This window comes from Brienomyrus brachyistius, chromosome 5 (genome assembly GCF_023856365.1).
Source record: "Brienomyrus brachyistius isolate T26 chromosome 5, BBRACH_0.4, whole genome shotgun sequence".
Taxonomy (NCBI): Eukaryota; Metazoa; Chordata; class Actinopteri; order Osteoglossiformes; family Mormyridae; genus Brienomyrus; species Brienomyrus brachyistius.
The window spans coordinates 8783841-8800184 of NC_064537.1; the positions used below are offsets into that span (position 1 = coordinate 8783841).

General features: G+C 40.7%; 2 protein-coding genes across 2 annotated transcripts; one reads left to right on the forward strand and one right to left on the reverse strand.

Annotated features, from left to right (window-relative positions):
* The first annotated feature begins 52 nt into the window (after window positions 1-52).
* LOC125742534 (WW domain-binding protein 2-like) lies at window positions 53-11046 on the forward strand. The gene is made up of 8 exons (XM_049014637.1): window positions 53-211; window positions 3628-3736; window positions 3827-3965; window positions 4835-4927; window positions 5370-5603; window positions 6329-6448; window positions 8435-8508; window positions 8603-11046. The coding sequence occupies exons 1-8, from the start codon at window positions 153-155 to the stop codon at window positions 8657-8659; spliced, it is 885 nt and encodes a 294-aa protein (XP_048870594.1). The 5' UTR covers window positions 53-152; the 3' UTR covers window positions 8660-11046.
* A 179-nt stretch (window positions 11047-11225) lies between these two features.
* Window positions 11226-14530, reverse strand: LOC125742543 (heme-binding protein 1-like). Its single transcript, XM_049014648.1, has 4 exons — window positions 14253-14530; window positions 12337-12475; window positions 11989-12169; window positions 11226-11871 (listed from the first exon to the last, which is right to left on the reverse strand). Exons 1-4 carry the CDS (start codon window positions 14328-14330, stop codon window positions 11694-11696), a joined length of 576 nt encoding a protein of 191 aa, XP_048870605.1. The 5' UTR covers window positions 14331-14530; the 3' UTR covers window positions 11226-11693.
* Window positions 14531-16344: the final 1814 nt, after the last annotated feature.

Sequence of the window (16344 nt, forward strand, 5' to 3'; positions counted from 1 at the left end):
ATTGCAATAAAAAAACCAGCCGCGCAGGAGCTACAGCAATTTGAACTGTTGAGCAACGTGATGACGTAGCGGATTGCACAGAGAAGAGGCTTCAGGAAGGAGTGCGGTGCAGTTTTAGCGATAGGTTTTTACCACATTATTTAATCGAGAACATGACGCTCAATAGAAATCACTCTCCAAATGGTGGTATTTTAATTAATAACGGCGAAAGGTAGGTTATAGTAGTAATTCGTACCGGTTATTTATATCGTATGTGTAACTACTTTGGTATTTATAGTTAGCCAAAAGCCTAATAAGTCGCATAATTAATAGTAGATTGACAAAAATAAGTAATTTGGTTTAAATCTTCCCCTTGCCCGGTTTGGTTAATACGGAATTACAGTTTGCTGGCTATTTTGGGTGTAAACGAGCGATAAGGAGTCTCATGCGAATAAGTTCACATCAGCTAGTTTTTGCTCTTATTTAGTGTAGTATTTGTTTGCACATTAACCTTCTCTTCCAAGAATATTAATTAAACTGTTTCGTTTGTTGTCTTAAATTTGATGGAATTGCTTTGTATAGTAATTGGCCTAAATAAGACCTTACTTTCAACAAATACCTTACTGGTGGTTTAACGACTTGTTTTTGTTCATGCCTTCCATCTATTGGTTCTTTGAATTCTGTCAATCTGATGTTATTTGTTAGTCTATTGGCTGTTCTGGTTTACGTCTCTCTAATCGTCTTTGTATTGGTTCAAATTATTCCCGGCCGTGGCTGAACATGCGGAAACGCCTAGTCACTGACTTACGGTTAGTTTTGAGTTAACAAATTAGGTCAAAAATTAAGGGCCGTGGTGGAGTAAACTGATCTGACATCAGTTTTGACGAATGGAAAGTAACTGGAATATCTGATTAATAAATAAACACGTCAATGACTAATGTCATGAGACAGAGCTAGCCCAAACATTATTGCATTGTTTTATTTATTTTTAATTCAGACTTTGTCCTTAATTTAAGAGTTTTTTGGTATTAGTTAGAATTCGGCAGTACGATCGAAACTGACATTTCATATACGCAAGCAGATGTGTGTGTGTGTTTTTATATAATATTGTCCATACTTAAACCTTTAGTGGGCCAACTGGCATCTTTCCTAGGTATACTGCCCGGTTGTACAGCCTCAGCTAGCATGCACAGGGGCATTATTTTCCGTTATCATACTAAGGGAGGGCTGCCAGCTCTCACGCATCTGGCGTGACTCTCACGCGGGCACGCAAGACATCTTACGGCAAATCTATATTATTCCATTGTAAACCTAGAATTAGCTACACCAAACGCATTGGGGCAGTTTGCAAACCCTGTAGACTCTGTACAAGGTAATAAAACTCTTACATACATGTAAATGTGTGTGCAGACTTGTCTCAAAATGAAAATTACACTCCAGCCAGCTGACCCAACCTGGCAACCTTGACTAAGGTTGACCTACAAAAGGGAGCCCATACTGGGGATTTGCCTCCAAATCGGTGTTAGTTTAATGTAATTGTGTAATTAATTGCATAATTTAATTAGGTAATGAATATGTATTTAATATTACATGATTTGAATCATGTTTTATCTTGTATGTATTGTAAATAATACAGTTCAATTTGAAAACAAGCCAGACATCAGCATGCTGTGAAGATCCTTTGAGAGTATTGGATACGAACTAGATCCAGAGCTTTTCGGTTGTAGCTATATGGGGTCCAGTTTTTTTAATGATGTACGAGATGTGGAAATACATACTGCCTACTGTACACATATTTAAGGTTATTGTTATGAGACAGCCAAGAGATTTGAGGCTGGGAACTGTGGCTTTAGCCGAAGGTGTCATGAAGGTGGTGGCCTGGCGCTCTGCTGGCAGCTGACCTTATCTCGTCTGCATGCATCAACACCAGCTGATGGCGGTTTTAAGTTCCTCTGGAATGTGGGTTACTGTGGCTGTGTTAGTGACGGCTCACAGCCTTCTGATTCTAAAGATGCTGTCATCAAGTCCAAAGTCCACAGTGACCCCTGTCATGTGTCTCCTTGACTTATCTTTTCTCTCATGCGGACTGAATATTTAAGGCCAACCCGCAATAAATCTCTGTTGACAGTGCCAGTTACTTTTAGCAGGTCCACAAATGCGAAACCAAGTCCCTGTTGCATCCAGTGGCCTTCTTGGACCCGTCGATGGACTAATGTCGTCACGTTACACATTGTGAATCTCGAATTAAAAAGCTTGGATACTGAGGAAACGAAACCCTTGAGCAAGACTGGCTAGCGACCATTGTCAATTCTGAGTCCCTGCTGTATTGTGGGGGGACAAAGACAGATCCATCAAGTAACTGAGTTAAATCCGTCCTCTCGTGCAGCCCTGCATGATGTCATATATTGTACATATAGGCCGCCGCCCATTTTTTCAATATTGACTGTATACAGTCTTTGTTTTTAAGTATATCCATTCTTTGAAATAGTCGGCTCCAAATTTTTTTCCGCTCAGTCTGTAGTTTAGATGAGAACTGAGCTCCCCCGACATTTGTTTTTTTAAAAAGCAAAGTCTGGGAAAATATTGGGTGGGACAAACGCTGTTGTTTTGAATATTGCGTGAGCTGTGTCCCGCCCGGCTCCCCGTGAGTAATGCCTATGCCTGGTGATAAAGCAGAAGTCGCGAGTTCAAAACCCAGGACTGGCAAAGTACTAGACCGGTTGTTATCGACCACTGATGGTTGAAAATCCTTTTTACTTCTTTGACAATCAGTCGATAGGTTGACAGTGAACAGCGGCGGAGTCGCATTAGTAAGCTGACATGTTTTTTGCAAGATGTTTTTAAAAATGAATGTTTAGAGCCTTTCACATTTGACTGAGCAGTGCTGTCTGACACCATTCACCAGCGTAGCCATCAAAGATGCTAAAAACATGATTTAATGCAGCATGCAAAATTCAATATGCATTGAATTTTAAAAAATGCATTTTTGGTGCATGTCCAGTTAAATGATGGGAAAACAAATCAGTCATCTTTTTCATAATTTTAATGATGGCCATTTGGGATATTATGGGGAAACCTGTACCTTCAACGACAGCAATCAGCAGGGCCTGTAACACGTTAGGGTTAGCAGTGGTTTAGTGCGATTAGTAAGAAGGAGTTAAATATTATTTTTTTAGGAGTCTGCTCATGGGATTGCAGTGAAGACTCTATGAAGACGACCTATCAAAGTTCATTACCGTTGTGGCTGATTGACGGGATTTTCTGTTACACAAACGATGTGTCACTTGTGAAGGCCGTGGCTGTGTCTCTGTGCCTATGAAACGGTTTCTCTTGCTTTCGGCCCACTAGAGACCAGCTGAGAGAGGCTTCCTGAAAGTCTGACTCATTTTCCCACTGCCTTATCAGCTGCAGTAGGGAGACGGGAACGCGCTGCTCCGGGTACAACTACAGCCGTTGTGCAGGCTTTCCCATAAGCATAACCCTAGCTCTGGTGTGGTTACTGCTGATGACCGTGCAGCACCAATGCTGGATTTATGGAAGTCTGTATGACGGCAAAATGGCAGAGATGAAAGTCATGGGGATTCAGACCACCTGAGTCTCTCTGTTGCCGTGCCATCTTAGTTCTGTTTGTGTACGTGTGTTTCTCAGCGTGCTGAGGGAGTATAAGAATGTGGAGCTGTCCTTCAGTGATGTGACCGGCAGGGGGGAGTTGTTGAGGGGCACCAGGAAGGGCACCGCCTACTTGACTCCATACAGGGTAACTGAGCTCGCACCTCACTGTCGTCTTTGCATTGCTGTGCTTGAGGGTCCGTTCGCGTTACCCATCATGCCTCTCTTCCTCACTTAGATGGTCTTCGTTTCCCACAATGCCAAGGACAGCTTGGTCTCTGTGATGTTCCCCTATTATCTGATGAAGGGCTGCAGCATCGAACAGCCTGTCTTTGGTGCAAACTTCATCAAAGGCACCATCTCGGCTGAGCCTGGGGGTATGCTTCTCTTCCTGCTGCCGTTGCTGGCTGCCTGCATTTCTGAAATGCATTCCCCGTAGCGCTGATACTGTTTCACATCAGCCCATACAAGATTGTTATGTAATACTTATCCTGCATGCCAGTTAAGTCGGAGGTTGGAATTTCTAAGGTGAAAAATAAAACGAGTTGGACGCCAGATGTAAACAATCAGCATGGCTCGCTGCCATGGTATAATTTTACAATATAATAAATCTATGTACGAAATAATATTAATAATTATCTTATTAGTTTATGAATTGTAAATCGAGAATAGTATACAGTAGTGTAAGCATAACACTGAAAGGTTGATTAATTAAAAATTAGCAGCCTGAAATTTTAATGTCTGTATAGGCTAGAACTAGCTGTAGACAGCTACCATATAGCTAAACAGCAATATTTGGAATTAGTTTTGACATCGATCTACATACATAATTGGTTTTGTTTTGCCTAATGTTTTTATTGTAAGGTTAGACAGGGAAAGTCACTCTATAAGGCCTTTGCTTTGATTGCCACTGTGGAGTTTGCCATGTTGTCTGACATCACAACACCCGCCATCTTGGTGAATTCGGGGTACGTGATGTTGGTCCGAGTTTCCCAGTTGGTGCTCCGGCTTCACCATTCCATAGTACTTTTTCAGGTAGGATGTAGGATGCTTTCAAGTTCAGAAATCCAATGTGTGTGGAATGCAACGTTAGTCAACGGTATAAAATAAGTAGTGAAGTCGCTTTCCATATTCATTCACAACATGCGATAATAGTGCGTACTATGTTCCGACCTGTGCAGATTTAATACTTTGCCCATTGCCCCTTATAGAGAAACCCTTTCTTTTCTCCCGTCTCTGTCTGAAGGTGGCTGGGAGGGACATGCCGCTTTTAAGCTGGTCTTCCCTAGTGGAGGCGCCATAGAATTTGGCCAGCAGCTCTTCAAGCTGGCCTCCAACGGTAAGAATGCGGTTGGCCCCATCTGCTGCAGGTCATATCGCGGTGTCTCACTAGGTGTTTCTCAATATGCGTTCTTGACCGTACTCGCGTTCCCGTTTTACGTTGTCGCCCATTGCCCAACACCAGTTCCAATACTCGAGAACAAAAGTACGGCGGACGGTAAAAATCCCCAGATGATGCCCCTCCCCCAATTTCAAGGATACATCGGTTGCATCCACGCCGAATCCCATGATTCTTTGCGACTCAAGTTTATTCTTGGGAGGCGAGTTAGCAAGACCGGTCTTACCAAGCCCACAAGTAGGAACTTTGCAGTCTTGGTATTGAGAAACACCCTCTGTACTGCATGAGTGTCTGCTGGCGGGACCTTCCTTTGTATTTAATAAGCTGTAGCTTTTGTGTTTGGTGTAATTCTGCCGTCTTTTCCGTATTTTGTTTCGCTCAGCCTCACGTGCGCCGCCTGTGCCCAGTGGAGGTGCTTCCTTTGGCTACCCCTCTCCTGGAGGCATGAATAATTATGGGCCTGCTGTTCCTGCGCCTGCTCCTGCTCCACCCCCAGCCCCATACAATTATCCCCAGAATTACCCCTATGTGCAGCCACCCCCGAGCAATGGTTACTATCCAGGTGCACCTCAGCCGCCTGCTGGAATGGGGTATCCCTGCCCACCAGCTTCTGCAGGTCAGGATCTGCTTCCTGGAACAGCTAAGAATGGATAGGAATCTTACCTTTGTCAAATATTACTTGGCGCATTAAGCACTTCATTTTTGTTGTTACTCCAGAACCACTAGATGGATGTTCCTTTTACACTCGAGTCCAGTCTCTTAGTTACACCTGCTTGTTAGCACAGCCTGATCCGGCACGCTGAATACACATGGAACACAGATAGGGTCAAGAGGTTCAGTTACTATTCACTTTAACATTGGAATAATAAAATAAATAGATGCTTGATCTGAGTGATTTTGTGTGATCGTTGGTGCCAGACGTGGTTCCAGAATCAGAAACTGCCACTTTCCTGGAGGTTTTATACAGCAGCTAGAATTTACATGGAACGGCTCGATGGACGAAAAAACAGTCCCACTAATGGCATTTCTGTGGCTGAAAATACCGTGAAAATACCGTTTTAATGAGAGTGGTCCGAAGAGAATGGGTTAGGGTCATTAAAGCTAATTGGAAGACTGCAGTAATAAAAATGTCAGCTCAGTATAACAATAGTGTGTAAAAAGACCCGCTCTGAATACACCACTCATTTACACTTGAAGTGGTTCTGGAGGTAACCACGGTTCCTGCCTGGTGCTACTAGTAGTACCTAATGTAGTATATAGTATAGTATCTGAGCATATATTTGCAGATGATTAAATTCTGTCATAATAAGACTTCTCTTGTTCTTTTGCTTTTGGTTGCAGGGGTATACCCAGTTGTCCCAGCAGTCCCCAGTGCCCCCCCTGCCCCCAGTGCCCCTCCCTACATGCCGCCTCCTCCACCATACCCTGGACCTCCCCAGGGCTGGCCAGCTCCCTACCCAGGTAAGGGAGCGCATCCCGGATCTCCATGTCTGTCACATTGCATAACCATTCTTCTGAGAGGGAGTGTCAGCTGAAGGGAAATTGTGAAATGAAAATCGAGCTGTTATGGGGGGGGGAAGAAAAGCAGGAATTCATGCTAATTAAGGCTTTTCATTTCAATTGCGGTTTTAGTCTTTGTTTTTAAACATAGTCATTCTTGGAAAATGCTCAGTCATTGTTATTCACAATTATGTTTTTTTTTTTAATTTTCAAAATAATGAGTGGAGGTTTGTCGCTCAGTGGGTGAAGAATTTGTGCCTGTGATTGGATGGTCACGGATTCGAATCTGGGGCTGGCAGATTTATGCCGATGTTGGACCCGTAAGCAGGGGTCCTCAACCCCCAGCTCCATGGGTGCTGCATGCTGGCTAACAGACAGTTTATTCATCCCCATGGAAACTATCTTCTATTCTATTCTATTCTATTCTATTCTATTCTATTCTATTCTAATTCTTCTCTATTCTGTTCTAATTCTACTCTATTCTAATTCTACTCTGTTCTATTCTGTTATAATTCTACTCTATTCCGTTCTGTTCTATTCTAATGTTTCAAGCAAGTTTCCCAATTTGTAAGCCAGGAATTTTGGTTATTTTGACTATGTAAACATAAAGTACAGATATGGTAGCAGTAGATACTGTATGGTTAATGTGTCTCTGTGTCACAGTGCAGAAAATTCAATTTTTTAATGGTTTGTTTAGGTCACATCACACAGATTTTTAAACACCATTTATTGTTGGTATAATGGAATGAATTTATGTTACAGCCGGACCTGCACAGAGGTGTGGAGAAGACTGTGCTCTCTCTCTCTCTCACACACACACACATATACACACGCACACATTCCCTTGCTCTGGTTCTGTTAAATACAAGCAACTAAATTTAGCATCACCTGACTTGTTTTCATTGGTCAGCATTCTGAAGTTAAGGCCGTGCAGAATAAATGTCTAGATAAGTGGTTTTGCCTGCAGATGCGCTCTGTGACATACCAGCAGCAACTGATTCAGTCCAGCCTTGTCTGTCTGCAGCGGCTAATCAACACGATCATTTAATGATTGAGGACAGCTCAATATAACAAGCTATGTATATGTTAGAAAATTGGTATTAGCCATTTGAATAAGTTATACAGTTGAACAGCTGCTCCTTATGAAAAATATTCCATATTAAAATAGGAATAATCTCTGTACATTAGCTCTCATTATATTCTTCTTATTTTTGTTTGAGCTGTACCTTTTAACGGATGATTTTAATTCTTCAAAATTCCTTTTCCAAATATTTTGCTGCAGTTGGTTATAAAGTCACCGTGATGTGGTATCTGTTACCTGGTTACCGAAGGTTTATGGGTAGTTCAGATGTCAGTAGAGACGCATCATATATTGGTTAGTATATCGGTGTCAGGCAATACTAAAAGAGTGGAGATGATTGTATCGGATGATCAGCCATTTTCCATAGAAGAGATGAAGGTTTTCACTTACCACTCACATGTTTCTAATTCACAATCTGGCCTGCAGATTGACCTTCCATTTTCAGCAGATGAATAGATGATGTAATGTGATGTTGTAATTCCACTAAAATATTATGCACCGGCAATCCACCCCCCCCCCCAGTTTGTCAGTGGCTCAAAATTAGTATCAATGATATTAGACAAAATTATATTGGTTTTCGGTCAAATTTTACCATATTGGTGCACCATTAGTTATCAGTTTTGTTTGCCATGTAGGAAAACTATTGCATCACTGAATTTCCTGTCCCTTCCTGTTCTTGCTTCATTAAAATGCACTTCCTATTTTCTGTGTCATGGCTCCTAAATTACTGTTTGTAGTATTAATTTTGAATATTACATGGGTAAAGTGGATATTACAAACAATATTATTGCTATTCTTTGCTTGCGTCATTCGGCAAAAGCATGCGATGCATTCAGTGCCGCATTTCCACCGTCTGGTGTTTTCAGGTCCCGTGCCAGCGGACGCGGCAGGCAATGCGTTCTATATCCCCAATAACCCTCACAATGCATACATGCCCGTGGTAAGTGACCCCCTCCCTTCAGCCCAGAGCATTTTGTTTTGATTTGCCTGGCCCCCCAAAGTAAGACATGCTGACCTTCCCTTTCCTTCCCCAGGAACAGCCTCCCCCCTATGCCCCATACGCCCCCTATCAGGACAAGAAGAACAACTGAGACCATTGAAAAGAAGCAATGTTCCTTAAGTAAGGTGTCTCTGACCGACCCCCAGCTGGTAGCACTCATGTACAATGATGTGCTTTTAACCAGGCCTTCTGTGCTGTCATACATATCAGAATACAGTCACCATTGATGTACCAAAAACCAAAATCATGGATTTTGGAAGAAACCAAAAACCATGTGACATTTGATGAAAATTAACCCCCAGCTGTTTCCTGTTGTGTAATAATATAAAATAATCGATTGGCCCTTTTTAGACAAATACTTTTTTTTGTGCAATCCTGTGAATTTTTTGCTGGGATTTTCGGTTTAGCCATTAAGAATGAGGAAATGATCAAGCCGAAAGAAATCTTGTATGGGTATTAATTACAGAATTGAAATACTCATTAAAATACTTTTTTACAAAGTATGTATAACTAAAACACCGTATTGGTTCTTAGTAAGTGATAACGTTATTTTGAAGTGAGATTACTAACTATATGCACATGGTATATAAATGCTATCAGTAGCCATTCTCAGAATAGTTAGTTTGTTTGCCGTCATTGTCATTTATTTGTTCATTTTCATTATTAGTGTGGTAAATGTTACTGACCAAACGCTTCCCCCCTCAGTTGTGTTAATGCATCTATTGAATTGTTACTCATTCTTACTGTCACAGCCTAGAGACGTAGAACAAGTTGCAAGGAATCCTCAATGTTATATAATACTAAGTCAGTCATGAGAGGTTAACGTGACCATATTTTTTTTCTTTTACTTGATGTGACATTAAGTTATGGTTTTTTGTTACATTCATACGGTGTTTAGTACCGTTTGATTTGTCTGCAAGTTACTAACTGCATTCGTTTTGTTTTTTGTTTGCATGTTTGTGTCATGTGGTTTTCTTATTATTAGTACAATAGTAAAACTATTGATAAATTGAGTAGAATATAATAGTGATATTTAATTAATCCCCATAGGGAAATCCTCTTTTCACCATCTTGCCCTCCCGAGACATGCAGACACATGTTGGTTGAGCACAAGCTTGGGGGTGACATTGCAGGGGCAGGCAGTGTACAGCACCCCCGGAGCTTAGTGTTAAGTGCCTTGTGCAGCAATGCTTGGCATCAGTCTTCCAGCACTGGGATTTAAACCGACAACCTACCGTTCATGGGCACAGACTCCTAACCTGCTGAGCCACGCATCACCCCTAAGGGTATACCTAAGGATAAACCAACTCCACATTCTTTTTAATAGCATCTAGAAGTGTTTTGTGTTTGGCTATAGACCAGCATAAATTGATTTAACATTTCTGTCCAAATTTTAAGGGTGTTGTTGAATATGCATTCGTTTATATTCCAAAAGAAGTTAATCCTTGTTGGAATATTTCAAAATTAGTTATACTCTACTAAAGCATTTCAAGATGTTATTTGAGGTGTGCTCAAAGATAAATTTAGCTCTAGTCGCTACGGACATTTCACTTGTAAGTCTGTGTTGGCATTGCACTGTTCGCCTGGATACTGATTGAAAGACTGCTTAACCGATCAGTGAGAGACAAATAGCTAAACCGCAACAACAAAGTGATTGTGAGACATGAATAAATTAGAATCTGGAGCCATTTGGTTTACCGGAGACCACAAGGTATTCAAATAACTCTGGATTTCCGAACATAATACATTTAAAATATTCTGTAGTGATGACAAGGAACCCATTTTTGAAAGATGCACATACGGTCAATCATATGAAATGTGCTATATGTCTGACAATTTTTTATGAATATGGAACAATTTTCCGTGCATACAGATGGCAGTTTGTGTGCACACAGTCGCTTGGTGCTGTTCCGGCTCTCACGATGCTCTTGCCGGTTTCCAAGGCTTTCGGTATCTTAAATCAGTACCACAGCATGATTTCATCATTTTGACTGTGGATTCTTTTCCCCTTTTCCTTTAATTACAACCCAATTGCTATTCTTTCATCACGGGTTAAAGTTCATGTGAACACATTGACTATGTGACTGTACCTGGACAGACCACGTTTATGCTGTGCATCAGGTAGCTACACTCTGCTCACTATCCAAATTTGTCATAATTTTAAAGACACATATTCTGTCCTTTGGCTCGGTTCATTCGGACTAGGAAGATGTATTTCGGTCTTGAAACCCTGGACAGGCAAGTCATTAATGAGTCAGAGTAGCATGGATTGTGATACCATGGCAGTAACAATTAACAGCTATTAATGCACTCCGCCTTTAAGCTTATTTAAGGTTTTAAGTGGTCATGGAATGTTTTTGCACAGGGGAATTGTTTGTATTAGGATGGACAAGCGTAAATGTATCAGTAGTGTTTCAATATTGTTCCTAATTTGTATCTATGTTAAAAATATTGTAAATAAATACCTCTGAACCATTATGTGTTTTCTTCTTCTTTCAAAAACAGCCCTACATGGACCGCATCCTTTGATCTGTGTTGTCATGGCAACTTATCAAGTTCTCAAATGATGCATTCAGGTTCTATGCCACCTGCTCCCTGAGCTACATGGGGAGACCCTGTACACTGAAATCTGGATCATACACAATGGAGGCGTCATATTTCCATGTCAACGCGATATTTATGTCATCGCATTAAAAGTTTTTTAATATGGAAGAGTAATAAAGTACATTCTGCAATCAACTTAATACAAGTATGTAGCCTTACATTTTTTCCCCTATAATATTGGTTTGATAATTGATAACATTTAAGATTCCTTTCATACCCTTTACATTATCAGATCTGTCGATGAGGGTGACTTTTTCCATTGTAATTTAAGCAATACCAATACCCTAGCCGAGGCTGAACTGCACTCATGAGGATTATGTTTAATTATTGGCAGCGATAAGAGGTTATTAGTCCCAGCAGATCAAGTGCTAAACTTCACAACAACTTACATATTGATCTTATGATGACATCCATTTATACGGGAAGATTATTTAGTTGAACTATGACTTACAGTAAGGGGCGTAATCAAGAACCTTTTCCGGTTTAATAAATCTTATTTATAATGACCCAATGCTGCTCCCTCAGTGCTCCTCTTTTATAAACCACACCTCGTTACGTCTGCCGTAGGGTTTCACTGGGGGGTCGTAACCGCAGCAGAAGTACTTGTCCTTCTGGAATGTGGTGCCTTCACCGAGCATTTGGGTCAAGCGGGCAGCCTCTGTGCAGTACTCCTTCTCGTGAGCGTACCCTCCAAACCTCCTGGTTATTAAGAAAAAACAATGGAGATAGCAGGTCACTAACATAGATGCTGGCGGTCATCAGCAGCAGCGTCGGACGCAGCCCACGGGGGGGCGATATAAACGCAGAGGCACTTACGCCACGTATACAGTCAAGGCCTCTCTATCTTCGAATTGGATGCTGCTGTCAGTTGGGGTGGGAGGATTCTCCTGGTAACGTTCGGGAAGGCGTAGCCCAACGACAACGCGATCCTGCAGTGTGCCATCGTCTTTGGGAAAGACCGTTATGCAAACAGGTGCGGTCATTCCCATTCCTTCTCCTGAAGCAAAGGGAGGGAGCGGGTACACGGTAAGGCGAGGATGACATCGTTCCAAAAAAATCAAACAATTAGAAGGCAATTATCTTTCTTTTGAATGACAGCAAAGGATGAGACACACTTCTGTCATTACTGAGTTACACATAGGCGACGCCCAGTCTCACTCTCACCTTTGTCATTGCTACCCCCAACATACAGAAGCATCTTCTTCATACACTCCCCTGTGGACTGGTCGAAAGGCTTGCCCTCGCTGGTCAAGGTGGCATAACGAGCGGCTTTGTACTTCCGGATCTCATAGGTGCCCTCTTCCTGGCGAGGAAAGAGTGTCCCCACTGCGTTTAATGCGAGCCAGAATATTTCACCGAAGAGTCAAATTAGCATGGCTATGAATATAGTGGATGTTGCTTAAAACTGCCCATGGAGAATGATTAGGCAGACAATAAAGACTTTTGTATATTATTATTATTATTATTATTGTTGTTGTAAAATATTGGCATTGTTTAGAAACATTCCAGCTGCATTAACCCATCCTTATAATCCATGTCAGTGTAACATGTGTAAGGACAGGTTAATTGTTTTTGTACAACCTTACACCCAGACAAATGACAATATTGCACAAGAGCTCTGTAAACAGAAAATGTGAACGTAAGCTGGGACAACCTTTGCTTTAAATGAATCAGCAACAATCTTATTTGCAAAATAGCATATGCTTTTATGTTCAAACAAACAGACCAATAAATTAGTCTGTATATTTAGTATTGTGGTGATAATGGAGAGAGGACAATGTACCTCTAATATCCCTGACCACAATTCATGCTGAACTCTAGTGATTCGGTGAAACGTGATAAAAAGAGGATGTGGAATTCTCTTGACTTTCGTCGTGCATGAAATCAGAGTCCGTAAAATTCACATGATTCTCACATCTAACTCGTTCTCTGCTTATGTAACTACAGACCAGGGGTGGATATTATTGAGGCCATGCTGGAAAATTGTGATCTCTTGGGAAACATAAATATATACAGGCTTACTGTTTATTATCGATAAACAAATGAAAGCGTGATTTAGTTCAATTCCAAGACTTGCAAAACAAAACCTGCAGTCGGCTTAGAAACCTGTGGATTACAGTAAGAAACCTGTTCCACCGATACTGGATATGAAGTCTAAAATACCACATTGTATGCTAGTGAGGTAGTTAGCTTTAAACGAATACCTAAACAGATTTTTATCTGTTTTAATAGAGGGTACAGATCAATTTTGTTTAAACTAGTGCCCGATCACTTTTTTTTTTGGTATGCCGAGGGAACCTTCCCCCAGTCGAGCACCTGCCAGTCTAATAGTCTCTGCGCAGCCTGTTAAATTGTATTTGTTCCTGTGCAAATGTACGCTTGCTACCCAGATAAACACACACAGATCACTATATTATACCACGTTTAAGACAAAACCTATATGGATGTAGACAGAAGTCTCAAATGAAACTGTGAGACAGGAGACTGAATACGAACTGAGGTCATGTGATCTCAGCATGATCATATGATAGTCACTCGGTAATCACATATTTTGTAAAAAGTGATAGAACAACGTTATAAGTTCATCCAGACTAATTGTATGCAGATTTTGAAAGACAAGGTATGTGAAAATACAAATATACCGGTGGCTTATTTCATGGCTCAATCGGAACTCATCACACAACCAAAACACACTAGTGCAGTCTCAGAGTCTGGTTTAAACAATGGACTATAGCAGCGTTACCGAAAAAAATTCGGTTGACTCCCAAGTTTCATATATGGCCTAAACTGGCTTCATATTTATATTTAAAGGAAAATCACGCATCAAACAAGATTCGCAAATTTAATCAAATTAACAGTTTTCGAAGTGATTTTATGATTTGATTTGATTTTTGTGTGCGAGCGTACTATTAGGTTGACGGTATAATCAGTGGTGGTGAAAAACTTAATTTGTTACACACAGAACAAGTGCCGACAATATATATATTTATTTATATGTGTGTTTTATGCGAAACAGCTTGATTGTGTACTTCTCAAAAAATAAATAAAGCGATAAAAACAACAATATCGGCGTTTCATACCTTGGTCTCGTTACTGAGAACATCGTATTTGCTTTCCTCGGTTGTTCCGAAAATGGAGTTTTTGATTATTCCGAACATCTTGCCGCCACTTAATCGCGCTGCTGGCTGTCACGGATGGCGCTGCAGTCGCGCTCGACACTGGACGAAAACTCAAATATCTCACGCAGACTAACGTCGCTTGAAACTCTATTTCGCAATTCGCGTCGCTCCGTTTGTTTAGTCTTTCCCCGTGCACTGTTTTTCTGGCTTGCCTCTTTCAGCTGTACTTATCTTTGCAGAACAGCAAAAAAACGCCTTTCTCGCCGCACCCCTATTTCCTTGTGAATTGTGTCATTTTGCTTTTCTTGTCCCATTGTTTCTGCGTTAAAACCTCGAGGTCAACCCGTATCTCATCAAAAGCTAACTATATACGGGAATTTTCGAAATAATTTTTTTTAGCGGATTATGACAATTTGTGATCCCTGCAACCCTAAAAAGTCACTGTTTATGTCATTCAGATGTCTATTAAGATGTCAACGTCGGAGTCAACATAGATAAGGAAAAGAACTGTCAACTCAGTGTAACTGTTAGGTTGACATGTCATACCTTGTACGCTGTTCCACATGATGTTACAGGTGATTATAGTATCGTCTCTTCACACCTCAAAAACTGAGGGTTGCTATCTATGGCTGGGGAGTTTGAACAGTCCCCTATGTTGTGTGGGTACACTCTTGGAGATCTGTTTTCCCCTTTTAATCCAAAGATATACAGATAATTGGATCAATAAATGGCCTATTGTGTAAGTAGGAACATGCTGATCATTATAAGCAGTTAGAAGATGAATTGATGTTTGAACAGCTGCACAAACAGCCAGATCAAATTTGGGCTTTTGTCTGTGGTAGAGAGAGAAATGAAGCCGATATTTTTATTCTGAGTGGGTGGTCAATTAGTAACATCTTAATTGTGATAGGACACAGCTTTATATGTCTGTTTTACATGCATTAATTAATTAGATACTGTAATCCCATACAGGTTAAGCAATTAGCAATGTAAGAAGGATGGACATGTTAATTGGAAGAGTTTTTGTGCTATTTAGATATTTTTAAAACAGACAGGAGTCTTCCTCGTTGTCCATTAATTCTTTTTTATCTATTTCAGTTGGATTTCTGTACTTCAATTAATGAGTTGTATGAAAATATCTGTGCGGTATGTGCTGAGTAATAGTATCATTTGATGCACTGGAAATCACAATATTAAAGGAGTCTGAGATGCGAGGATTTGGGTTAGTGGTTAAAGGCCTGTATTCTAGATCCCTACAGAGGAATCCTGTTGTGCAGTTGGTGAAGATTTAAAACTGCACAATAGTAACACTGAATGTGAAGCAGGCTGCTTATGAATAGGGGACTGCTCAACTATGCAAATTAATCATTTAAAGAAATAGAGGTCGTTGCCCGATAGTTGTTTTTTTAATTACCTTTCCCTCACAAGAATGACTAAAAAAAACCGAAGGGAGTCTATGGGAGAAAGAAAAAAAAAACAACTGCCACATTAATTTTTTTGGTCATGCAGATCGTTATAATGTAATAGCTACGCTTAGAGATACATACAATATGTATCTCAATATGCAATATATAATTTACGAAATCCATTCAGGTGCTGTTTCCAACTTGAATGTGCAAACTGTTCTTTAAATTCCATGCCCAGTACTAGCATTTACTCAGTATGAGATTTATCGTATAAGATGTAATGATTGCTCAAGCTCGCACAATGGCGAAGTGCTTAGCACTTTGTAGTGGTTTCCCCTTTGCCCCCTTGTTGTGAGGGTTTCTCCTGGGTGCCCTAATTTTCTCCTTCAGTACATAAACGCCACAGACAGGCATTCAAGTGAAACAGTGGTCATAAATTGCCTGTAACATGTGATTCTGCAAGTCTATGCATATGCATTGGAGTGTCCTGACTGGTAACTCATCCGATGTGTCCTGTGTTTTGTGGGATATGCGTCAGGCCACCGGTTAACATCTACTGGAAACTATGGAGAAAAAAAAAATTACATTTATTTTACATAGCAGACACTTTTGTCCAAAGCGACTAGCGGATTACAAACATACATTGC